Source organism: Rhinopithecus roxellana, chromosome 17, assembly GCF_007565055.1.
Source record: "Rhinopithecus roxellana isolate Shanxi Qingling chromosome 17, ASM756505v1, whole genome shotgun sequence".
Classification (NCBI taxonomy): domain Eukaryota; kingdom Metazoa; phylum Chordata; class Mammalia; order Primates; family Cercopithecidae; genus Rhinopithecus; species Rhinopithecus roxellana.
Window position 1 is genome coordinate 53,187,735 of NC_044565.1, and position 27,454 is coordinate 53,215,188.

General features: G+C 50.1%; 1 protein-coding gene across 4 annotated transcripts in view; it reads right to left on the bottom strand.

Moving 5' to 3' along the window:
- The window catches only part of COLEC11 (collectin subfamily member 11), a 49,677-nt gene that overhangs the window by 3,311 nt on the left and 18,912 nt on the right, over positions 1-27,454 (bottom strand). For all 4 annotated transcript variants that reach the window (XM_010357912.2, XM_010357914.2, XM_010357913.2 and 1 more), the window contains 2 exons: positions 6,411-6,482; positions 3,709-3,762 (listed from right to left, as the gene is read on the bottom strand). In XM_010357912.2, coding sequence (XP_010356214.1) covers positions 3,709-3,762; positions 6,411-6,482 — 126 coding nt within the window. The remainder of the gene's footprint in view (positions 1-3,708; positions 3,763-6,410; positions 6,483-27,454) is intronic.

Below are 27,454 nucleotides of genomic sequence, written 5' to 3' on the forward strand. Positions count from 1 at the left end.
GGGTGGGTGCCCACTGTGGGATGTACATGGCGGGTGGGTGCCCACTGTGGGATCTACATGGCGGGTGGGTGCCCACTGTGGGATCTACATGGCGGGTGGGTGCCCACTGTGGGATCTACATGGCGGGTGGGTGTCCACTGTGGGATCTACATGGCGGGTGGGTGTCCACTGTGGGGATCTACATGGCGGGTGGGTGTCCACTGTGGGATGTGAGGGGGGTGGGTGTCCACTGTGGGGATCTACATGGCGGGTGGGTGTCCACTGTGGGATCTACATGGCGGGTGGGTGTCCACTGTGGGATCTACATGGCGGGTGGGTGCCCACTGTGGGATGTACATGGCGGGTGGGTGCCCACTGTGGGATGTACATGGCGGGTGGGTGCCCACTGTGGGATCTACATGGCGGGTGGGTGCCCACTGTGGGATGTACATGGCGGGTGGGTGCCCACTGTGGGATCTACATGGCGGGTGGGTGTCCACTGTGGGATCTACATGGCGGGTGGGTGTCCACTGTGGGGATCTACATGGCGGGTGGGTGTCCACTGTGGGATGTGAGGGGGGTGGGTGTCCACTGTGGGATCTACATGGCGGGTGGGTGCCCACTGTGGGATCTACATGGCGGGTGGGTGCCCACTGTGGGATCTACATGGCGGGTGGGTGCCCACTGTGGGATCTACATGGCGGGTGGGTGCCCACTGTGGGATCTACATGGCGGGTGGGTGCCCACTGTGGGATGTACATGGCGGGTGGGTGCCCACTGTGGGATGTACATGGCGGGTGGGTGCCCACTGTGGGATGTACATGGCGGGTGGGTGTCCACTGTGGGATCTACATGGCGGGTGGGTGTCCACTGTGGGGATCTACATGGCGGGTGGGTGTCCACTGTGGGATGTGAGGGGGGTGGGTGTCCACTGTGGGATCTACATGGCGGGTGGGTGCCCACTGTGGGATCTACATGGCGGGTGGGTGCCCACTGTGGGATGTACATGGCGGGTGGGTGCCCACTGTGGGATGTACATGGCGGGTGGGTGCCCACTGTGGGATCTACATGGCGGGTGGGTGTCCACTGTGGGATGTGAGGGGGGTGGGTGTCCACTGTGGGATCTACATGGCGGGTGGGTGCCCACTGTGGGATCTACATGGCGGGTGGGTGCCCACTGTGGGATCTACATGGCGGGTGGGTGCCCACTGTGGGATCTACATGGCGGGTGGGTGCCCACTGTGGAATCTACATGGCGGGTGGGTGCCCACTGTGGGATCTACATGGCGGGTGGGTGCCCACTGTGGGATGTACATGGCGGGTGGGTGCCCACTGTGGGATCTACATGGCGGGTGGGTGTCCACTGTGGGATCTACATGGCGGGTGGGTGTCCACTGTGGGGATCTACATGGCGGGTGGGTGTCCACTGTGGGATGTGAGGGGGGTGGGTGTCCACTGTGGGATCTACATGGCGGGTGGGTGTCCACTGTGGGATCTACATGGCGGGTGGGTGTCCACTGTGGGATCTACATGGCGGGTGGGTGTCCACTGTGGGATCTACATGGCGGGTGGGTGTCCACTGTGGGATGTGAGGGGGGTGGGTGTCCACTGTGGGATCTACATGGCGGGTGGGTGCCCACTGTGGGATCTACATGGCGGGTGGGTGCCCACTGTGGGATCTACATGGCGGGTGGGTGCCCACTGTGGAATCTACATGGCGGGTGGGTGCCCACTGTGGGATCTACATGGCGGGTGGGTGCCCACTGTGGGATGTACATGGCGGGTGGGTGCCCACTGTGGGATCTACATGGCGGGTGGGTGTCCACTGTGGGATCTACATGGCGGGTGGGTGTCCACTGTGGGGATCTACATGGCGGGTGGGTGTCCACTGTGGGATGTGAGGGGGGTGGGTGTCCACTGTGGGATCTACATGGCGGGTGGGTGCCCACTGTGGGATCTACATGGCGGGTGGGTGCCCACTGTGGGATGTACATGGCGGGTGGGTGCCCACTGTGGGATCTACATGGCGGGTGGGTGTCCACTGTGGGATCTACATGGCGGGTGGGTGTCCACTGTGGGGATCTACATGGCGGGTGGGTGTCCACTGTGGGATGTGAGGGGGGTGGGTGTCCACTGTGGGATCTACATGGCGGGTGGGTGTCCACTGTGGGATCTACATGGCGGGTGGGTGTCCACTGTGGGATCTACATGGCGGGTGGGTGTCCACTGTGGGATCTACATGGCGGGTGGGTGCCCACTGTGGGATCTACATGGCGGGTGGGTGCCCACTGTGGGATCTACATGGCGGGTGGGTGCCCACTGTGGGATCTACATGGCGGGTGGGTGCCCACTGTGGGATGTACATGGCGGGTGGGTGCCCACTGTGGGATGTACATGGCGGGTGGGTGCCCACTGTGGGATCTACATGGCGGGTGGGTGTCCACTGTGGGATGTGAGGGGGGTGGGTGTCCACTGTGGGATCTACATGGCGGGTGGGTGCCCACTGTGGGATCTACATGGCGGGTGGGTGCCCACTGTGGGATCTACATGGCGGGTGGGTGCCCACTGTGGGATCTACATGGCGGGTGGGTGTCCACTGTGGGATGTACATGGCGGGTGGGTGCCCACTGTGGGATGTGAGGGGGATGGGTGCCCACTGTGGGATCTACATGGCGGGTGGGTGCCCACTGTGGGATCTACATGGCGGGTGGGTGCCCACTGTGGGATCTACATGGCGGGTGGGTGCCCACTGTGGGATCTACATGGCGGGTGGGTGCCCACTGTGGGATCTACATGGCGGGTGGGTGCCCACTGTGGGATCTACATGGCGGGTGGGTGCCCACTGTGGGATCTACATGGCGGGTGGGTGTCCACTGCGGGATGTGAGGGGGGTGGGCGTGCAGTGTGGGAGGTACGTGGGGGTGAGTGTCCAGTGTGGTAATCCAGGGTGTGAGGGAAGGGCTCCAGTGAGACAGATGGGGACCATGAGACCCCCAGTGGAGATGCCCACCAGATGTGTCCTTTGGGGCTTGACCTCATGAGGGCCCCCGTGTAGGGGTATGGGGGTGAGGGCTGTACCAGGGCTCAGAGGAGGTCACCATTCTGGGGAGGGAGCAGAAGAGCTGCAGAAGGAGTTTTGGGAGAAAGATAGCGAGTGTGGGGGGGCGGGCGTGAAGGCGGGCAGAGGGCAGGGACAGAGGACAGGACACAACGTGTCCTGGTGACTTGGCAGCAGGAAGCAGGTGCCCCACAGGGAAGCCACGTCCACCTGGGCTGGATCTGAGCTCCCTGGAACCTCCGAGGGGAGCCGTGTCGGTGGAGCACCATTGTGGGAGTCGGATGCAAAGATGTCTGAAACCAGGGAAAGAGCCACAAAGTCCAGATGTGCTTTCTGAGAAGTCTGGCGGTAGGAGGAGACCCCTAGTGCCCACAGAGGCGAAGAAGTGGAGAATGCTCATCCTAGGACTGGTGTCACTGAGCCCAGCTACACACACAGACAGAATAACACAGTGGACAGGCAGATGACACTCCTAAGAGGTCATTAACATTCAGGTAGAAGGAAATCAAACACTGCAGCATCTCTGAGAGCATCACTGACACGGGGACCACATGGCGGCGTATGCGCTCTGTTCCCCAGCCCACCACAGTTCCATTTAATGATCTACATTGTTTTCCAAAGTGCAATTTTTAACACATTATATGAAAAATCCTGTACCCTTTATACCATACCTGGTTCTCCATTAGGACCAGGGGGTCCTATGTCACCAGAATCTCCTTTCTCACCTGAAAATGAAAAACAAGGTCCAAGTCACCAGGCAGAGGTGGACGTGTTGAGTTAAAAACATCAAGACTGAAAATGTGACTTGTCTCGTGGATTTCTCCCAGGCCACCCTGTTGTGAAGTACCGGAGCTCCATTCTACAGGAAATTCCTGCTTCCGGCACTATTTATGTGATACGAACCATATACATGTCATGGGGTGACAGGGATTATCGGGTGATCATTCTTTAAGTCAGTTCTGGAAAATCCAGGATATCTGATGGAACACTCTGCAGACATCGCCTCATGAATCCCTGGTGCCATGAGTGAGCCGCCACTCCCCCCAACAGCCGACACGCCTCTCACAACAGCAGGAAAATCCAGATTGAGCATGATGGGAGCGCCACGCGGGCCTGAGAGCTCATCTAATCCACGAGTCAGCACACTCCTTCCTGTCCCAGCTTAAGGTCCTTCCTGTCCCTGCTCATGGCAGCCCAGTGTCCTGGAGGGCCCAGACGCCAGAAGCCCTGGGCTCCATCCTGGCCTGGACCCAACCTCCAGTTAGATGAGACAAGCCACCTCACCACCCTGCCCCCCAGCTTTCCTCAATGTACAAAACATGGGGGTTGAACAAAATGATGGCAACAGGGCTTTCTAGCTGCTCTAAAATTAAGTCATGTGACTTAATAAATTCTAATGGATTCTCTTTATTCTCACAGAGAAGCCCCAAATGCCTCTGCAAAGAGACTTGTGCAGATTCCGACTCCATTCGCATAAGGAGGGAAGGAGTTCCGCAGCCTCCACCCACCTGATCCCTTTGTGTTCCTTTATCAGCATCGGGAGCTTGGAAATGAAATCATAGCTTGATCAGAACCCAGGATGACAATCTCAGACACAAGGCAAATCAAATAAGCAAAGCCAAACAAGGCCAGCCTGGACCAGCTGCCCCTTAGGAGACGCCGGAATCTGCCCAGAGCACACACTACATGGTAAAAGTATACACATCCCTATGTGTGTGTCAATATGCAACGTGGTGTTATTCACAAAAGCAACAGGTGGAAAGAACCCACGTGTCCGTCGACAGGTGAATGGTAACAGTTGTGGTCCGTCCGTATGGTGGAATATTATTGCCTAAAAAGGCAGGGCATTCTGACCCACACTACCCACAGGTGAACCTTGAAAACACGACACCAAGTGAAATCAACTAGAAGGACAAACATTGTTATCATTCCACATATGTGAAATATCCAGAATAGGCAAATTCAGAGACGGAAAGCAGACTGGAGGTTACCGGGGCTGGGGGAGGAAGAACGGGGAGCCATTGCTTAGTGGGAAGAGAGTTTCTCTTTGGAGAGATGAAAAGGGTTTGGAAATAGTGGTAATACCTGTACACCATTGCAAATGTACTTAATGTCCCTGAATTGTACGCTTAAAATACTTAAAATGGCAAGTTTGGGGATATAAGTATTTTGCCACGATGTTATTTGGGTTTGTGAAGCCCGCACCTCCCTCCAGATCCCATGATTCTCTGTGTGTTCTTCACTGGATTGGCCGTGGCAGGGAAGGTGCCTCTCACCCGTTTTCCAGGAGGCCCACAGCTGAGCTGGGCCCCTCCCCACCGCTCTCCTGGCCACAGAGCCCTTTCTACCAGGTACGGGCTGGGCTAGGGGGAGGTCTGTGACCATGGATCAGAACAAACCATGAGAACCCCCTCACAGCTCCAACTCCAGACCGTAGCCTCTTGGTACCTGGGCCAACCTGCTCTGAGGCAGATGAATGAGGTAGAAGAGCCTGGCCCCGGAACTGGACAGACCACAGCAGACTCCCTCCACCGCTGGTGCTCAGGGCAGCTCAGCCGCATTGCTACACCATGCGGGACCCCAAGGAGACTTCATGATTCCACACCTGCAGAGTTCAGGGAGCGCCAGCTCCTTGCCCTCCCACCGGCTCCGTCCCCTAGAGCCCAGCATACACCTGGAACAAGCCAAGCGCTCCAAAGACATCCACTGACCAGATGGCGGGGGGTGAGGGGGGCATAGGAACAGCACCTTCTGAGCAACCCCTTGGCTGTCCTGGCCTCAGTCTCTCCTCATGGGAGGCGCAGCTGATCTGCCCGCCTTACCAAGGCTGTGCAGGCAAATGCAGCAGCGGAGACGGTGCCATCAGAACCCGCAGGTGTAGCCTGAGCCCAGGTGTTGGGACCATAGTTGCTGCTCACACCCGCTGCTGACACCCCACACCCTTTTCTCACCAAGAATCATCCCATCACCTCGAAATGCCTGAGACCCGAGCTGGGGGAACAGACGCGGTGCCTCCTGAGCAGGGTCCATCCGCTCCTTACGTGAGGCTCTAAGCGTGTTACCAAACTTGTTAAGGATGTTGTGGCTACACAGCCAGAGTCTCGCCCAAGCGCACTCGCCGCGGCCCCTCCATCCTGGGGTACTATGAAAACCCCGCAGGATGGGGAGCACTTCACCGTACCCTGTAAGCACAGAGCCAGCAACTAGCTCCAAGCACCTCCAAAACGGGAGCACGGCAGATGTCTTCTCTAGCACGCACAGAGCATAAACAGGAGCACCCCACGAGACAATCCACGCTAGAGTTATTCTCAGGGGATCCAGACACTGACCCTAGGGGCGGGGGGAAATGAGGCAAGAATCACATCGCAAATACCTTTAGAGCCAATGGGACCGATCTTTCCATGGCGACCCACACTGCCTTTCTGTCCTTTGTCCCCCACGTCTCCTGTAGAAAACAATAAAAGCAAAGTTGGTTGATACACAGATGATGCCGTGGCCTCCTCCATCACACATGTGCACAGGTGACCCGACCGCCCTCCTTCCTAACATGGCAGACACATAGAAGAAACTAAGAAAGACAGCTCTAAATCTCTCCAAGATCACGTAGGTGACTGTCACAGTCAGGTCGCCTGTTGATACAGCTTCCGAAGGAAGATGCACTTCCCCCAGAAGTCACACGCAGCATAGAACGGAGGGGCCAAACTGGGCATCCCTAAGTTCCCAACTCAACCACGGTCCATCCCCTCCGTGCCTGTGTGAGAGGGGAGCTCGTGTTTCCTCCATCCCAGCAAGGCAGAACCTCCCAGCTCTTACTCCTGCACCCCACCAAACCACATACCCACAACTCTGCAAGCACGGACATAACCAGCACTGTCAGGAACATGGTGTGGGGGTGGGTGCAGGTGGCAAAGCCCCTGGCTCCTCTCGGGTGTGTGAACTTGAGCCAGGGAGGAGGGTCCCAGCAGTGCTTCACCAGATGCCTCCCGGCTGGACCTGCTCTCCAGCAGAATGCCGGATCCCGTGACCTGCTGGGCCCTGACCCAGCCTGTGTGTGTGCAGCGGTGGTGTGCGGTATGTGTCCCCCACCCTTCTCCTCTCATTCACAGCAAGAGGGACACCAAGATCCCACGGGATTGTCTCTCTGATCACTGGACCAAGCCCGAAGAATGCCGCTGTCACCCAGTCCCTAGAACAAATTAAACCAGAGGGTGGAGTTTCTCAGGGCTCCCTCCCACCAAGTGTTAAGCCCAAGTGTTAAGCAACTGCTCCTACCTGTCTGCTGGTGATCACCACTGACCACCAGCCCCACCAGCAAACAGCAAACAAGTACATAGGGAAAAACTGGAAAAAGAAACAGGTGACCTGATATAACTCAGTAATTCTTTCTCACGGACATGATTACACATTAGGATTTCGTGATCAGTTATAACCCACTGTTGCAGGAACTAAATGCAATTCAATGTGGGCAATCCTGCAAGACAGGGGGTGGCAGGAAGGACTTTCTATTGCACGCAGATAACGCTCCGTCCCGCAGTGACGCCACCTGGCTCCTTAGAACCAAGGACTTCCCTGCCGGGAACGCCTAGTCTTGTTTTGCAAAGCAGTTGTAATGTTCCCCCAATTCAGAATAGACAGAAACCAGAGGACGGAACGTAGACTTCAGTGAGCTTTGCTAAAATGAAACCACACACACCCCTGCAAAGAGTGGTTTACGCTGTATTAAAATACAGCCTTGATTCACAAAGCACATTCACATGCATTCTCTTATCTGGCTACGAAAATGACACAGCCTGGCATGGCAGAGCCAGGACAAGAGCCACGCCCTGCTGCTCTGAGGCCTAGGCTGCTCTCCTGATGCTGGCAGCTGGGGGCCACATCCAGCCTGGGGGACCATGGGGGGACAAGGGAGGCAGGGAAAGATCCTAATGGCACCTAGGCTGGACAGCCAGCACGGAGGCGACTCTGCTTTGCGCCCCAGGCACTGTGTGTCACCAGCTGTGCAGGGCGCTGGCTGCAGGAGTCAGAGCTCAGGGTCTACTGGTAAATCAGGACAGCAGTCCAGCAACTGCAGTGCATGCAAGAGGAAGGGAAGAGAAAAAGGGGCACAGCGACACCACTTCCTCGTCCGTCCTCAGAGCCTAGGAAAGCATCGGAGAGGGTGTGGTGCATGCTCCGTGCTGTGGGAGAGGCAGAGAGTTGGAGAAGAGGGCGGTGAGACCAGACTTGTGTTCAGGAAGCATCTGGTAACACTGGTTGGAGAGGCTGAAAGGCATGAAAGAAGGCCAAGGGCAGAGCAGGCCGGGGGTGAAGGGGGTCACGGCAGGCGGGGTCTGGGAGGACGAGAAGAACGGCCCAGATCAGGGAGACACCCAGGAGGTGGCGCTGGCAGAACCTCCTGCCTGATGGGACGTGCGGATGAGGCGCACACACCTGGCACTGGGTGGCGAGCCCTCCCCGAGGAGGGGGCAGGGAGACACAGCTCTGAAGAGCCACAGTGGGGGATGCCACGGGGCATGTGGGGAGAGGGGGACAGGCAGGGGAGAGGGGGACAGACAGGGGAGAGGAGCCATCATGTGACGGTGACAAGGGCCAGGAGGGCACCTGAGAGAAGTGTCCAGTGGGAGGCGGGGGCCGGGCGGCCCCTCAGGAGACCCACATGAGGAAGAGGAGCCCGGGGAGGAACCCGAGGGTAGCGGGGCAGGCAGGGGCACAGCAAGGCGGCTAGAGGCACTGCCACCGGGGGGTACCCAGTGAGGACAGGGCCCAAGACACAGGCAGGGCCGGGACTGGGCGGATAGCCAGGAGGTCTCACAGAGGGAGGGGCAGGGCCCCCACATCGGAGGTGGCGCTCAGGGTGTCGCCTTCCATCAGGGGCCAGACCTGCCCTGCTCCGAATCCCTCTCCACGGCAGCCTGTGAGTCCAGCGCCTGCCGGAGCCACCTGGCCTGCTCTTCTGACAGCTGGTGCCAGGCACCCATTCCTGCTGTTCTGAGACATGACAATTTCAACCTGAAATTTCTGTAACAGTAAAATGCCAGAGCAAGGAGAGAGAAGGGCAACTGGAACAAACAGCTTCAGTAAACCAGCCAACCCATTATTATACATGCCCAAAACTTGCTGCAAGGGAGGCAATTTGCAATTCTCCCTGGGCCCTGCTTTGCTGCAGAAGGAGGCACAGTACGGTCAGTTCTCAGGGCTAGAGGAGCTGGAAAGTTGCCACTCTGCTGGGTCCGCTCAGCCAGCCTGGTTTTGCACCCACAGAAATGCAAAGCTAGCTGAATTCACCTTCTCCAAGAGTCCCCCAGACATTTAAAAACTGTTCTCTCTGAAATCTTCCCTTCACCCAGCTAGAAACCCTCAGTCCCTGCCCCATCCTGGCTGCCTTTCCCCAGCACATACCCTGGTATGGCTTGGTTCCTCGGCAGGATGGACACAGCCACCCACACTGAGTGCCCAGTCACGGCCTGAGCACCGTCACCTCCTGCAGTGGATGGAGCTGTGCCCCTCACCAAATTCCTCTGTTGAAGCTGTGACCCCAAGGTGCCAGTATTTAGAGACAGGGCCTTTGGGAGAGAGTTAGGGCAAGATGAGTTTGTGAGGGCAGGTGTCCCCCACCGTGCTCGGAAGCTTAAAAGTGAGCCCCATGCTTCTGCTCAGCCTCCCGCAGAGGGTCCTACAGAAAAGCTGATGTTCCTGAAAACGCTCATCGGCTGTTTCGTGTTGTCCCAGGCCCAGGAACACGCGTCTTCCTTGGGTCTTCTGTGCAAAGACAAACTCTCCTGTGCCCAGCTCTCCACCGTGCTGTTGCTGAGGTTCTGTGCTGACCATTAGGAGGAAGGCTGGGACAGCCTCAATGTTTATGCTTATTTCCCCCTCCATGTCTTCATGCTGTTCCCCTGTCGGTCAGCTGTGGTCCCCCACTCTGTCCCCTGGCGAGGAGGTTCAGGCTGCCAGATCAGGCTGGACGCATTCACAGCACCCTCACAATCAGCAAGCAGCCACAGCAGGGGTTTCTCAGACCCCCCTATGACAGGGACTGGGTCCCACACTTCTCCAAGGGCAGGAGCTGAGCGCTACTCGCTGGAGACAGGTGCCAAGTGTCAGCGATGACCTTGGATTTGCATTAACGTCTGGCCATGCAATTTAGAGATGGCTAAAGGCCAAACGCTCTCAACTCACTCTCAGGTTTTAACTTGTCTGCAACAGCAGGACGCGTGCCTCCTCCAGCTGATGGACTGAACCACTAATGAGTCTTTCTCGAAGGTGGGAGGAGCACGCCTCCCCAAGAGCACCTGTGCCCCAGGGGCTTCTCCTCCACCGTCTCCTGGGCCTCACCATCCCACTCTACTTGTCAGCCTGGGGACCTGGCCTCATCCTCCAGGGAGGAGCTGTCTGGGTGGGAAGGCGGGAAGGCAGGGTCTGCGGGTCGCTTCTCTCTCCCCATTACTGTCCTTGAACAGCTTCACATCTCATCTCGCAGGGGTCTCAGGGAGAAATAGCTCGCAGGTGGGGAGGAGCCCCTTGTGCCCTCCTCATCTTTTCCAGGTGGAAGCTTCTTAGCAAATAGTTAACTGTTTGTTCAGGTGAAGGAACGCAACCTGCCTCTGCCACGTCGCTCCTCAGCCCCTGTGGTGCTCAGGCTTTCTCATGGCCAGGTGCTGTTCCCAGGGCTGGGCCTTTGGTTTTCTTTCCCATGCTCTGACGCCGCCCCTCTCCAGGTGGGGACTCGGTGGGGGTCCCGGGATTCTGCTCATTTTTCCATCTTTCAGAAATAAGTTAGAATGCTCCCAGGCAGGCTGTGTGCCAGGAAAGCACATCCACATATACATGCTGGTTTCAGCTTCACAACGTTCCTAGCAGCACCAGCTATTAGGGCTGAATCACATCCTCCAAAATTCCGACAATGGAGCCCTAACCCCAGTGTGACTCCTACTAGAAGCAGGGTCTTTAAAGAGGTCACACAGGTGGGCCCTGGTCCAACAGGAATGTGGCTTTACACAAAGAGAAAGAGAGAAAGAGAGGCCGGGATTGTGCGTGCACGGAGGAAGGCTGCGTGAGACAGCAAGAAGACGCCGCCTGTAAGCCCCGGAGAGCAGCCTTGAGAGAAGTAGCCCTGCCGGCACCTGGATCCCTGACTTCCAGCCTCCACAGCTGGGAGGAAATCATCTCTGTCCTGGAAGTTGCCCGCTGTGTGGTACTGAGAGACGGAGACACTGCCCTCTGCTCCAGAAGAGTTCAGAGAGTCAGGTGACCACCACAGGTCACACAGGGAGCCAGGAAGGAACACAGTGCCCCGTGATTCAGAGTGCAGCCTCTGCAATCAGACAGGCCTGGCCCCAAATCCCAGTGCTCCACCCATGAAACCTTGCACAAGTTACAGCCCTCTGTAAGCCTCAGTTTCCCTGTCAAGTGGCACCTCAGGGCATTCCATGCCTCCGGTCACAGTGAGCATCAGGAGCAGGAGCACACACTGATGGCGTGGATTTCACTCAGACCAAGGCCTCCTGACTCCATGTCCAGGGCTCCAAACCCTGCAACTCCACTGTGGGTAGGCCCCAGCCTGTGGGGCTTCCACCCCTAGGTACAGCCAAAGCCACCCTCCATGGGCCAGGAACTGCGGGAAGGCTGTATTTCTAAGAGCGGGGGGCTGGACGCATAGCGCAAGTTCGTGCTCCTGTGGGAGGACAAGCAGTGCCCCACTCCCAAGCCTGGGGGCAGGAGACAGAGAGACCAGAGTGTGCAAAGCAGCAGGCAGAGCCCTCCGAGCAGAGCCCCCTCTGAGCCTGCTCGCCTGTGTCAGCCATGACCAAGTGCACTCGGCTGGTAGGGAGTTGGGATGGCTACAGGTGGCCCAAACCCTTCTGTCCCTCCTTATTCCCTTCTGCCCTAAACCCATAGCTTGGACCACCAGACCCCTCTTCACAGTCCCCTCAGCCTTGCAGGGAGGCCTTTGGGGAAAGTACCAGGCACTGGGCGCAGCTGGGCCTGGGGGTGGAGAAACACTCCCTGCACCAGATGAGCCAGTGCCAACTTTCTCTAAACACCCCGACAGCAGGCAGATGTTATTGTTCTCCGGACCTCCTGAAAGAGAACAAGAGAAATGCCTCGAGCATCCAAAAAACCTGTTGCCGTGACCTTCGCTCTCGGCCAGTCTGCTTTGCCTTACTGTTACAATTCTTTGAAGAATGCCTTAGAATCATTTTTTAAAATTTTTTCTTAACTTTCTTTTTGATACAGAGCCTTGCTCTGTCACGCAGGCTAGAGTGCAGTAGTGCAATCTCTGCTCACTGCAACCTCTGCCCCCCAGGTTCAAGCGATTCTCCTGCCTCAGTCTCCTGAGTAGTTGGGATGACAGGCATATGCCACCAGGTCTGGCTAATTTTTGTATTTTTAGTAGAGATGGGGTTTCACCATGTTGGCCAGGCTGGTCTCGAACTCCTGACCTCAGGTGATCCACCCACCTCGGCCTCCCAAAGTGCTGAGATTACTGGCGTGGATTGTATTGCATTTCTTCAAAATTGTAAAAGAAGATGAAATGTGGCTTTACCAATACAATCCTAATGACGAAACAATCAAAGCAGTGGCTACCAAGAGGTGGAAGTGGGCCAGGAAAGCAAAGCAGATTGACCGAGAGCAAAGGACACGGCAACAGTCTTTTCGGATGCTCAATGCATCTTGCTTGTTCTCTTTGTGGAGGGCCAAAGAACAATAACACGTGCCTACTCTCACAGGGTTTTGAGAACGTTGGCCAAAGCCTTAGCAGAAAAATGCCCAGGAAAGCTTCACCAGAGCCCTTCTCCACCACAACAGTGCTCCCGCTCATTCTCCATATAAAACAAGGACAACTTTGCAAGAGTCTCTAGTGGAAATCATTAAGCATCCAACTTTCCCAATGTGGCTCTTTCTGACTTCTCTTTGTTTCCTTATCTTAAAATATTTGTAAAGGGCACTCACTTTTCTTCAGTAAACAATGTAAAAAAGACTACATTGACATGGTGAAATTCCCAGGACCCTCAGTTCTTTAGGGATGGACTAAATGGCTGGTATAATTACTTACAAAAATGTCTTGAACTTGATGGTGCTTATATTGAGAAATAAAGTTTATCTATTTATTTTTATTTTTTAATTCCATTTTTCCACAAACTTTTTGAAGTCCCCTCACACATTATACACAGACACATGCACATATACTATACACACATACATTCATGTACACATGCATACACATACATATGCACACATATATACTATACACATATGCATGCAGACATCTACATGCATACATATATGTGCAGGCATACTATACACACATACACATGCATATGCACATAGAGATGTGCATATTCACCTCCACATACACACATGCATGCAAACATACATACTAACAGATATACAATATGCAAACACAACATATATGCACACATACATACATGCATACACATATACATAATGCATGCACATTCATGCAAACATGCATGTATAAATACAACCACACATAACATGTATCAGAACATCACATATATGTACATATAAACATGCCTGTATACACATACATAAAACTTACAAACCTACATATATGATACATGTGTACACACAAGATACATGTGTGAATACATACACATATACATACATATGTAAGAGTACTTGGAATTCAGCTTCCTCAGCGATTTTTAACAGCTGGGCTTTCTCTGGACCCATGGCCTGGCTTTATCTCAAAACAGGGCATCCAGCAGCACATACATAGACAAAGGCATACTCACATGACACATCCACGCATACTATAGGAACACACATACAATACTATTCACACACATGCTATATGCACATACACACAAATGCACATATGCACATACAGGTACGTATACATATGCACACATGCATGCACATGTATACATATATGTATCCATACATACCACTATACATGCACAAACATACATGCTATGTGCACGTCTGCATGCACACACTATACATGTGTGCATGAGTGCATGTACATACGCATACTTTTATCCTCACACAACTCAAACTTGTACAGCTGCTCAGCACCTAGGCTTAAACTGAGAACCCCAGAAGCACCCAGGAGACCCTCACTACACCCCAACCTCCACATATCAGCCAGGCACACTGGGGCCTATTGGTGTGAGCTGTTGTTTCTGACAGAAAGATTCTATTTTGGGGTGTTCGGAGGAAGAAGAAAAGGTGAGAACCGTTAAAATCCACTGAGATGGTCAACACATTCTCTGCTTCACACCACAGCCTTTTTTGTAGCTGACTTCTTTCAACTTGAAGACATTTCTTGGAAGCGAACCCTTGGGCAGCACAGTGGTGTGGTTCCAGACCCAGAGGTTTTCTGAGGAGAGCGGAGTAGAAAAAGAGCCCCAACGCCTTTTTCCCTCTCCCAAGGCCTGGTGCACCTCCAAGTCACAGAAAGCTTTTTGCAATAGGCAAGCAACGCCCCCTCCCGCTGGCTGCGTGCGACAACAGGAATGCGCCTGATGCCCCTGGATCCCTTCCCTCTCTGCCATAGGAGCTTCTGGCTGCGGCACCCGGCGCACTGGGCACGAACGCCACGGCCCATCCCACATCTCATCACCATTGTGAGCAGTGCTGTGCCTCCCATCTGTCCTCTGGACACGCGTGAGGATTGAGAGCAGCTCAAAGCAGGTGCGGAGCTCTTATTAATTTTAATGAACACTTCACACAGTCCTCTGAAGTGGAGAAGGGGCAAAAAGAGCATTTGGAATTCAGCTTCCTTAGCGATTTTAAATAGCCGGACTTTCTCTGGGCCATGGCCTGGTTTTGCTATCTCAGAACAGGCCATCCAGCCGCACCACCACCCCAAGCGGGGGGCGGGGGGTCTCACTTTCCCGACAGGACACTCCCTCAACGCCCCCAGCACACACCCAGTCGGCCTGTTCAGGGCAGCCCCCGCTGCAGCCAGGCCCCCATGTGAGCAGAGCATGCACTTTGTGGAAGCAGAGGTGTCTGGACCCCCACCAGTGGGGACAGCCCAGGCCTGCAGCAGCACCTGGGTGTTGCTAAGACCAGTGCAGGGTCTCAGGCCGCCCTCCTGGGCCAGGAGCTGCATTTAAACAAGAGCCCCTGGGGAAACCTGAAGCAGAGCCCTGACTCCAGAGACAAGCAGAGAACACAGCATCTACCCAGCATGGCCGGAAGCCTCGTCCCACAGACCAGCTCTCTAGAATCCGGCAGGGCAGCTCCTTCACCTGGGAAGGGAGGACGATACAGATGGGGGGCCCTTGGCCATAGACAGGGATCACCCACAGGTTGCAGAGGTATTCGAAGATATGAAAACTCAGGATATTTTTCCAAGAGTGGACGGAGGGCCTTCCGAACGTCAGGTCTCATGCTAGGACCTGAAGACGCAAGGATGAGAGCGGATCTGCAGACCCGGGGCCAGTGATGGCAGCAATGCCCTATGAAGGCCATGATTTTGATATCAGAAGTTGAAAACAATGGTTTGGAGTGGTCACGGGCTGGGCAACAGCAGGGCTGGCATGGGAGCAGGGCTATCACACCCAGGCCCCACTCTTCCCAGGCATGCTCCTCCCCTTCAGAAGTCCCTTCGAGAAGCACTGGAACAGGTGCTGAGACCCACCTTCTCATCATGCCCAGCATATGCCCAGCGTCATCATGTGCAGCATTGTGCCCAGCACCGTCGTGCCCAGATCTACACTGTTGTCATGCCCAGCATCATCATGCCCAGTGGCGTCATACCTAGATCCACCCTGTCAATGTGCCCAGCATCACTGTGCTCAGCATCATCGTGTCCAGAGTCATTGTGCCCAGATCCACCCCATCATCGTGTCCCGTCTTCATGCCCAACATCACTGTGCTGCCCAGAGCCATCATGCCCAGATGCAGCCTATCATCGTGCCCAGTGCCATCATGCCCAGCATCGTCATCGTGCCCAGATCTACCCTGTCATTATGCCCAAATCCACCCCATCGTCGTGCCCTCCGTCAAGCCCAGTGTCGTGCCCAGATCCACCCCCATTGCCATGCCCATCATTGTGCCCATCATCGTGCCCTCCGTCTTCATGCCCAGTGTCGTGCCCAGATCCACCCCATTGTCACGCTCATCACCGTGCCCTCCATCGTCATGCCCAGTGTCGTGCCCAGATCCACCCCATCGTCATGCCCATCATCGTGCCCTCCATCGTCATGCCCAGTGTCATTGTGACCAGATCCACCCCATCGTCATGCCCAGTGTCGTTGTGCCCAGATCTACCCCATCATCGTGCTCATCATCATGCCCCCCGTCATCAGGTCCAGCGTTGCCGTGCCCAGCATCATCATGCCCCCATCACTGTGCCCAGCGTCATCATGCCCAGATTCACCCCATCGTCATGCCCCCATCATCGTGCCCAGTGTCATCGTGCCCAGTGTCGTCGTGCACAGCATCATTGTGCCCAGCATCATCATGCCCAGGGGAAGTTGAGTTGCAGCCCCCAGTTTGCCCAGGACTGCAGTGGTTCCCAGGACGCTAGAAACCAGGAAGTCTTGGCCCCCAAGTTCCCGCAGAGGTCACTGTTTTTCTCCAGGTCAGTCCTTGCAGCATAATGCCATGGAAGCCACAGATGTCAGTGACTGGATATCAGGGAACTGCCACTGTGCCCCCGCTGCAATGAGCTAGAAAGTTATCCACTAGCACCCAGCTAGCAAGCCCACGGGCAGAAAAACCAGTGGGCCAGGGGAGCTGGCAAGGCTGTGTCCCACTGGAGAGTGAGACTCCAGGGAGAGTGTGTGGAGGGTGGTGGTGGCTGAGGTCCTGGTTCCCAGCACATCTGAGCCCCCTGGGGCCCGAGCACTGCTTACCACACAGGCAGAGCACCCAGGGTGTCCTAGGTCTCTGGGAGGAGACTCGTTCCAGGTTGCACATAAAAAGTCCTAAGTTTATTCCCATAAATACCACATCATATGTAAACATATTCCATTCTCTCTCTGACCTAATGTCCTTGAGAATAAACATTATCCAGAACAGAGCACTCACAACTGACAGAAACAGCCACGATTATCAGAAAGAATGTCAGTTGGTTATTGCAGAGCCCGGAAGTCATGCTTATTCCCTAGTGAGTTCCCATGAACAAAAGCACCAGGGCCCAGACATTCTTCTGTGCAAACGGAAAATAATAACAGCAATCACCAGGCCACTAGGCACCAGGCAACTGCTGCATCCAAGACACTGTGCATCTATACTTCCTTTTAACCCTTCTGGGAGTCCTGGGAGGTAGCTCCCCGCCCCCCCCGGCCCCCCTGCCCCCCCCGACCCCCATTTTACGGGTACAGAAAAAAGGGGACTTGGAAAGACAAAGCTGATTCCAGAAGCTGACATGACTGACAGGTGGTGGAGCCACGATACAGACAGGCCCAGTGTGCCCAGAACTGTCTGGCTCCACGTCTGTGGTCTCTGCCCTGCTCAGCCGAAGCTGGGACCACATTGTGCCTAACAATATTCCTCCCTCCCAGCAAACCACGTCCATCTAGAGATGGGGCTTCTGCTCCAGTTCTGTCCAAGCCATGTGGCCATGGGCAGGGTGGTTGCCTATTCTCTGCATCTCAGGGTCCAACATAAGTGTGAAGGTGAGATTTCTGGATCCATTACCCTGTGATGCCATCTCTACAAAGGATGAGGTGTGCTTCCTTTCGGAGATGTCAGAAGCTGCCATGCTGGCTGTGACCGTTGGAAAAAGTAAATACAATGTTATGACTATCCCTGCTTGACAACTCAGATAATCGAGATGTTAAATAACTTTGCAAAGTCTGCCAGGTGTGGCAGCTCATGCCTGTAATCCCAGCACTTTGGGAGGCCAAGGGGGGTGGATTTCTTGAGGTCAGAAGTTCAAGACCAGCCTGACCAATGTTGTGAAACCCATCTCCACTAAAAATACAAAAATTAGCCAGGCGTGGTGGTGGGCCCCTGTAATCCCAGCTATTCAGGAGGCTGAGGCAGGAGAATCACTTGAACCCGGGAGGCAGAGGAGGTTGTAGTGAGCCAAGATTATGCCACTGTACTCCAGCCTGGGCAACAGAGCGAGAGCGAGACTCTGTCTCAAAAAAAAAAAAAAAAAAAGAAAACTTTGCAAAGTCATGGGTCCAAGCTGAGGTATAGCGTAGACCCTTGAGTGCTAAATGCCACTGCCCTAAGCTGACTCCCTGGGATGCCAAACACCACATCCATTTATGGACTCCTAGCCCTCCCCGTCTCCAGATTTCAGAAACCTTGAATTACCAGTAGCCTCCCGAGTGCCTTCCCCAACCCCCACCCTGGGCTGGGTCCATGGCCCCACACCCACCACAAGGCAGCCAAGAACGCTGTCTCAGCAGTTGCTCTCCTGCACATCCTGCCTCAGGCTCACCCTCCATCTGTGCCCACCCCTCAGCAGGGACCTGAGGCCTGCTTGAGCATGGAAGCCTGGCTCACAACTGAACATCAGTGGGGACATGCCTCGGAGCCTGAAAAAGCCTGCTGCCACTTCTAAGTAGGAGAAGGAAGGAAGAAAAGAGGGAGGGAGAAGGGAATTCCTCAGAGGTTTTAATAGAGAATCCTTGCACCCTTGGATCAGCAAGTCATTGTGTTTGTGGATCCTTTTATTACGATTCTTTGAAAGGTAGAAATGAAAAGAGTCTATCAGACGATAACCCCATATCTCTGGGGTAGTCAATGTACGTTTCAAGACCCTCTGTAAGTCTATCAATCTAATACTTAGGAATAACTACTATGTTGGGGACTTTGAACCACTTACTCGCCAGCTGGCAGTGTGATCCACAAATCCCTACCCTTGAGAAATGTATAATCTAATAAGGAAGACAAGACATGCACACGTGGGTGACCTTAGGAGGATGGCTTTCTACCATAGTCCCCCCAAAGAAGCTGCCATTTTGACAAGTCCCCACGAACACGAGTGTCTTTGTAGGAGTCTGAAGTCCAGTAGAGAAGTTCCAGCACACTGTTAGAGAAAAAACTCCAACAGATGCACTGATGAGGGTAAGAACAGTTTCGTTTTACCCATGTGACCCTTTCCCCAGGAAACATAGCTCAGCGCCCAGGGAGACCCCCTTGGCCCATGATTTCTCCCACTGGAGTAAGTGAAAGTGTAGTCAGTGAGCTTCCAGCTTCCCCAGACATGCAGGATGCTGCCCAGAAAGGTCTGCTTCTTTCTTGTCTCACCTACAATACCGAGGTGACTGACATGGAAGAGAAGTTGGGAGAGACTGGGAGCTGGGAAGAAAGGCCATGGACCTTAATAATTGCTCTGCAGATTTTATTAGGAAGCCCCCCAACAAGCCAATTGAGACGCCTTTCCTGTGAACCATCCCAACTCGTCCACGGGCACCCAAATGCTCACATGCTTCACCCATCCCTCCACCAGCTCCCCAAAGGCACCCCCACAGATGGCAAGTGCAAGCATCTCACACAGACAGATAAGCTTGACTGTGTGGGATGGGGAGAAGGCACAAGAACTTGAGCACTTCAGAGCACTGCCCTAGGGGAAACTAATGAGAGGCTCATAGCACCTCGACTGGCTTTGTGGGATCAAGAAAAGGCATATACTCTTAAAAAGTTCACCCCTCTCCAAGAGAAGCAAAAGGTGTGGAGCAGGTGCCTCCCTAGAAATGGACTGAGAGAGCCTCAGAATCCCTAGCCAGGCTGTTTAGTAAAGAAATTTCTCTCCCAGGAAAAGTCATAAAAACTAGAGGAGGTGACTGCTTTTTCAAATGAAAAAACAGTAATGCAAGACTTCAAGGAATATAAAATATCAAGGAAACATGACACTACCAAAGGAACACAATAATACTCTAGTAAACCAATCCCAAAGAAATGGAGATCTACAAATTGCCTAACAAAGAACTAAAAATAATCACTTTAAGGAAGCTCCATGAGATACAAGAGAACATAGACACACAACTCAACAAAATTAGAAAAAGAATACATTAAAAATGAGGAATTCAGTGAAGAGATAGAGATTTTTTTTTAAGAAAGAACCAAACGAAACTCTAAAGCTGAAGAACAGAATGAATAAAATTTAAAACGCAGTAGAGAGCATCAACAGCAGAACAGAACAAAAGAAAAGAAAGAACATGTGAGCTTGATGACAGGTCATTTAAGAATATCCAATCAGAGAGGAAAAAAGAAAAAAGGCATTAAAAGAAATTAAGAAAGCCTATGAGATCTAAAGGATACCATCAAGAAAGCTAACATTCACATTATGGAAGTTGCATTAGGAGAATATAGAGAGAAGGTAATAGAAAGCTTATTTAAAGAATTAATGCCTAAAAACCTTTCCAAACTTGGGAGTGATGTGGACATCAAGGTACATGAAATTTAAAGTCTCCAAATAGGTTCAACCCACAGAAAACTTCACCAAGACACATTATAATCAAACTACCATAAATCAAAGACAAGAAGAGAATTTTGAAAGCAGAAAGAGAAAAGAAACTCATCACATCCAAGAGAACCCTTATAAGGCTATCAGCAGACTTCTAAGCAGAAAACTTGCAGACCAGGACAAAGTGGGATCATATATTCAAAGTACTGAAAGAAAAAAACTGGCAATGAGATTATGCAAAGCCATCCTTCAGAAATAAAGGAAACATAAAGAGTCTCCCAGATACACAAAAGCTAAAGAAGTTCCCCACCACTAGACTTCCCTTACAAGAAAGGTAAAGTTCTTCAAGCTGAAACAAAAGGATGCTCATTAGTAACATGAAAACATTTAAAAGTGTAGAGATAACTGATAAAACTATATACTTGTCTTAGTCTGTTTTCTGTTGCCATTACCGAATATCTGTGACTGGGTAATTTACAAAGAAAAGAAATTATTTTTACGGTTCCAGAGGCTGGGTAATCCAAGGTCAAGAGGCCACATCTGATGAGGACTCTCTGCAGAGTCTTGAGGTAGCACAGGGCATCATACAGTAAGGGGGCTCATGAGAGAGGCCACCTGGCTTTTTCAAGTTTCAGTGTGAGTTTTAGAGGGGGCAAACATTCAAATGATAACAATAGTCAAATTCAGAATACTCTGATGGTGTAATGGTTATGTGTAAATCATATATAACTCTCGTATAAGGGTTAAAAGACAAAGATATTAAAAATAACCATAGCCACAATAATTTGTTGTGTTGTTGTTTGTTTTTAGAGACAGGGTTTCACTCTCTCACTGCAGCCTCCAGATCCTGGGCTCAAACAATCCTCCTGCCTCAGCCGTGACTACAGGCAGGTGCCACCACACCCAGCTAATATATTTTATTTATTTATCTTTTTTTGAGATGGAGTCTCACTCTGTCGCCCAGGTTGGAGTACAGTGGTGCAATCTCAGTTCACTGCAAGCCCCACCTTCCGGGTTCAAGTGATTCTCCTGCCTCAGCCTTCTGAGTAGCTGGGACTACAGGTGCACATCACCACACCTGGCTAATTTTTGTATTTTTAGTAAAGATGAAGTTTCACCATGCTGGCCAGGGTGGTCTTGAACTCCTGACCTCGTGATCCACCCGCCTTGGCCTCCCAAAGTGCCAGGATTACAGGTGTGAGCCACTGTACCTGGTCCAATAATTTGTTAATAGATGTACAATATAAAAGATGTAAATTGTGATATCAAAAACATAAAATGGGGGGTGGGTGTAAAAGTGTAGAGTTTTGTGTGTGATCAAAGTTATCAGTTTAGCATAGACTGTTATAACTATAAAATGTTTTATATAAGCCTTGTGGTAACCATACATAAAAAATCTAGTACATACACAAAAGAAAGAAAAAGGAATCAAAGCACACTACTAAAGAAAAGTATCAAACAACAAAGGAAAACAGCAAGACAGGAAGAAAGGAACAAAGGATCTACCAAGTGACCAGAAAACAATTAACAAAATGGCAATGGCAAATCCTTAGCTATCAATAATCACTTTAAATGTAAATAGATTAAATTATCCAATCAAAAGACATAGAGCAGCTTAATAAAAAATAAAAATGAAAAGAAGACCCAACTATATACACTGCCTACAAAAGACACACTTCAGCTTTAAGGTCACACATAGACTAAAAATGAAGGGATGGAAAAAGATATTCCACACAAATTGAAACCAAAACAGAATAGGAGTAGCTATATTTATTTTATATCAGACAAAATAGACTATGTCAAAAACTGTAGCCAAGAGTAAAAAAAAGGCTTTTATATAATGATAAAGAGTGAATTCATCAAGAAAACATAATCATTACAAATATATACACATTCAACACTGGAGCACCTAAATATGTAAAGCAAATATTAACAGATCTGAAGGGAAAATAGGTAGCAAACATTAGCTAATAGTAGAGGACATCAATACCTCATTTTTTTTTTTTTTTTTTTTTTTTTGAGAAGGAGTCTCGCCGTGTCTCCCAGGCTGGAGTGCAGTGGCGCGATCTCGGCTCACTGCAATCTCTGCCTCCCAGGTTCACGCCATTCTCCTGCCTCAGCCTCCGAGTAGCTGGGACTACAGGCGACCGCCGCCACGCCCGGCTAGTTTTTTGTATTTTTAGTAGAGACGGGGTTTCACCATGTTAGCCAGGATGGTCTTGTTCTCCTGACCTCGTGATCCACCCGCCTCGGCCTCCCAAAGTGCTGGGATTACAGGCTTGAGCCACCGCGCCCGGCTAATACTTTCAACAATGGAAAGATCACCCAGACAGAAAATCAATATGAAAACACTGTACATAAACTACACTTTAGACCGAATGGAGCTAACAGACATACAGAGAACACTCCATCCAACAGCTGCAGAAAACACGTTCCTCTCCAGTGCACACGGAACATTCTTCGAGATACATCATACATTAGGCCACAAAACAAGTTTTAACAAATTCAAGGAGACTGAAATCATATCAAGCATCTCTTCTAACCACAACAGTATAAAACTAGGAATCAGCAAGAGAAGAAAAACTGGAAAATTCACAAATACGAGAAAATTAAACAAGACATTCCTGAACAATCAACGAGTCAAAAAAGAAATCAAAAAATATCTTGAAACAAATGAAAATGAAAACACAGCATACAAAAACTTATGGGATACAGCAAAAAGATATTCTAAGAGGAAAGTTTATAACAATACCTACATGAAAGGAAAAGAAAGATTACAAATAAACAATCTAACTTTACACCATAAGGGACTAGAAAAAGACAAACAAACGAAGCCCAAAGTTAGAAGTAAGGAAAAAACAAAGATCCGACGAGAAATAATCAAATAGAGACTAGAAGAGCGAAGCAAAGCGACACAACTGAGTTGCTTTTTGAAAAAGAAAAAAAAAAAAAAAAATTGACAAAACCTTAGCTAGACTAAGAAAAAAGAGATAACTCAAATAAAATCGGAAATGCAATGGAGAAATGACAACTGATACCACAGAAATATGAAGGGTCATAAGAGACTAATATGAATAATTATACATCAAAAGTTTGAATAACCTACAAGAAATGGACAAATTCCTAGAAACATACAACCCACCAAGACTGAATAATGAAAAAATAATAAATTTGAACAGATTAGTAACGAGACTGATTCTGTAGTCAAAAATCTCCAATCGAAGAAAAGTCCAGGACCTGGTATCCTCATGCCAAACTTTACCAAAAATTTAAATAAGAATGAATACCAATCCTTCTAAAATCTTACAAAAAACTGAAGAGGAGAGACCACTTCTGAACTAGCTTTACAAAGCTAGCATTACCCTGATACCAAAGCCAGAAGAGGACAGTAGAAGAAAAAAAAATTACAGGCCAATAACCCTGATGAACATAGATGCAAAAATCCTCAACACAACCTAGCAAACTAAATTTAACAGCACATTAAAAGGATTATACATGGCCAGGCACAGTGGCTCATGCCTGTAATCCCAGCACTTTGGGAGGTCAAGGCAGGTGGATCACCTAAGGTCAGGAGTTCAAGACCAGCCTGGCCAACATGGTGAAACCTCATTTCTATTAAAAATACAAAAATTAGCTGGGCATGGTGGTGCATGCCTGTAATCCCAGCTACTCGGGAGGCTGAGGCAGGAGAATCGTTTGAACTCAGGAGGCAGAAGTTGCAGTGAACCAAGATCGTGCCATTGCACTCCAGCCTGGGCAACACAGCAAGACTCCATCTCAGAAAAAAAAAAAAAAGGAGGGCGACTATACACCATGATCAAGCAAAATTTATGCTGATGGTTCAACATACAGAAATCAATAAATGTGATATATCCCATCAACAGAATAGAGAATAAACATCATATTATCATCAGTAGATGCAGAAAGAACATTTGACAAAACTCAATGTTGTTTCATGATAAAAGCACTCAAGAAAGCACATATACAAAGAATCCATCTCAACACAATAAAGGCCATATATGAGAGGTCCACAGCTAACATCATACTCACTGGTGAAAAGCTGAAAGCTTTACTCTAAAATCAGAAACAAGACAAGGATGCCCATTCTCACCTCTTGTATTCAGTATAGGGCTGGAAGTCCTAGCCAGAACAATTAAGCAAGAAAGAGAAAAGGAAAGGGGAAAGGAAAGAAAAGGAAAGGGAGAAAGAGAGAGAAAGAAAGGAAGAGAAACGGAGAGAGAGGGAGGGAGGGAGGGAGGGATCCAAATTGGAAAGGGAGAGAGAAAGCTGGCTCTGTTTGCAGATGGCATAATCTTATATAAATAAAACCCTAAAGACTCCATTAAAAACTGGTTAGCACTAACAAACAAATTTAGTAAAGTTGCAGGACACAAAATCAACACACGAACATCAGCAGCATTTCTATACACTAACAACGAGCTACCTGAAGAAATTTAAGAGAACAGTCTCCCTGACTGTAGCACCAAACAGAATGACATATTTAGGAATAAATTCAACCAAGGAAGAGTTGTGTACCTGTACACTGAGAACTATGAAACATTGAAGACACAAATAAATGGAAAAAAATCTCATGTTCATGGATCAAAAGAATTAATGTTTCAAAATGTCCACACTACCCAAAGCAATCTACAGATTCAGTGCAATCCCTATCAAAATTCCAAAGGCACTTTTCACAGAAATGGAAAAAAAATCCTAAAATTCATGTGAATCCATAAAAGGTCATGTATCGCCAAAGCCGTCTTCAGCAAGAAAAACAAAGCTGAAGGCATCACACTTCCTGATTTTAAATTATATTACAGATAGATGGTAATCAAAGCAGTATACTTGCTCAAACGAGCACTGGCATAAAAACAGACACACAGACCATGGAGCAGAACAGAAAGCACACAAATAAGCCCGTGCGTGCATATACAGTCAACTAACCTTCAACAAAGGCACAAAGAATACACAATGCTATTGGGAAAACTGAAAATTCACATGCAAAAAAAACCAAAACTGAATCCTTGTCTTATACCATACATAAAAATCAGCTCGAATAGGAGACTTAAATGTAATACCTGAAATCACAGAACTCCTAAAAGAAAATGTAAGGGAAAAGTTCCTTGACATTGGTCTTGGCAGTGATTTTTTTTTATATGACCCCAAAAGCACAGGCAACAAAAGCAAAAATAAATAAGTGGGACTAACCTATCCAACTAACAAGTTTCTGCACAGCAAAGAAAGCAACCAACAAAACAGAAAGGTGCTGATGGAACGGGAGACAGTATTTGCAAACCATGTATCTGATAAGAGGTTAATATCTAAAATATATGAGGAATTCATACAACTCAATAGCCAAAAAACAAATGACCCAATTTAAAAATGGGCAAAGAATCTGAATACACTTTTTTTTTTTTTTTTTTGAGACGGAGTCTCGCTCTGTCGCCTTGGCTGGAGTGCAGTGGCGTGATCTCGGCTCACTGCAAGCTCCGCCTCCCGGGTTTACGCCATTCTCCTGCCTCAGCTTCCCAAGTAGCTGGGACTACAGGCGCCCACCACCATGCCTGGCTAATTTTTCATATTTTTAGTAGAGACAGGGTTTCACCGTGTTAGCCAGGATGGTCTGGATCTCCTGAACTCGTGATCTGCCCGCCTCGGCCTCCCAGAGTGTTGGGATTACAGGCGGACATTTTTCTAAAGAAGACATACAGATGTCCAACAGGTATACGGAAAGGTGCTCAACATCATCAATTATTAGGAAAATAGAAACTAAAGCCACAATGAGACATTACCTCACGCCTGTGAGGATGGCTGGTATCAAAAAGTCAAAAGAGAGTAAGCATTGGAGAAGATGTGGAGAAAGGGGAGCCCTTAGACATCACTGCTGGGAATGGAAAACAGTACAGAGGCTCCCTGAAAACATCAAAAGCAGAACTACCACATGGCCCGGCCATGTCACTACTGGGTTCACAGCCAGAGGAATGAAATCGGATCTCGAAGAGATCCCTACAGTTTCATGCTGACTGCAGCATTATTCACAACGGCCGTCGTATGAAAACAACCTAAGCATCCGTTGACCAATCAGTGGATAAAGAAAACATGGCATATATATAACAGAATATTATTCAGTCTTGAAATATAAGAAAATTCTACCATTTGTGACCTGGATGAACCTAGAGGGCATTACGCTAAATGAAACAAGAATGTTCTAGCTCTTGCTCAGGACGAGGGTACAGGTGGGTGCAATGGTCAAAACTGATTGCACTGTAATCTCAAAATGGGAATGTCCAAAATTACACCTCAAAAACATTTCAAAAACAGTGTATGGGCTTAAATATATATTTAATCATCTTTGTGTTGTTATAATAATTTTTTTTTAATTGGCAACAACTTAACTCTCCAATGTTAAAAGATTGGTTGGGGGGTTGGCTAACTGTAGTATATGTTCTCATAGAATGATGTATACATATTGAGAAAGCACTTCTAGAGACAATTTTTAATGACTTGGAAAAAAAATGTATTGCTTTAGGCCAGGAGTTCGAGACCAACCTGGCCAACAAGGTGAAGACCAGTCTCTACCAAAAATACCAAAAAAAAAAAAAAAAAAAAAAATTAGCTGGGCATGATAGGACATGCCAGTTACTCAACAGGTTGAGGCAGGAGAATGGCTTGAACCTGGGAGGTGGAGGTTACAGTGAGCCAAGACTGTGCCACTGCACTCCAGCCTAGGTGACAGAGCAAGACTCTGTCTCAAAAAAAAACAAAAAGAAAAGAAAAAGAAAAAACATTTAAAAAAATTTAAAGTACTAACAAGGAGTATATAAAGATAATAGCCACCATGTGTTTAACCCCTGCCATGTACTGTGCAGCTACTTTACACATGATACATTTCCTTTACATGTATGATCTGGCTCTCATGAGCCTCGGCACAGTCCCACAAGGCAGGCAGATCATCCGACTTTAGAAGGAGACAGATGCACAGTGATGAGGGTCCTATCTGTGTACCCTGCCACACAGTGTCTTCATAACGACACTGATCCACTTAGCGCTCACAGATGATCTGGAAGCTG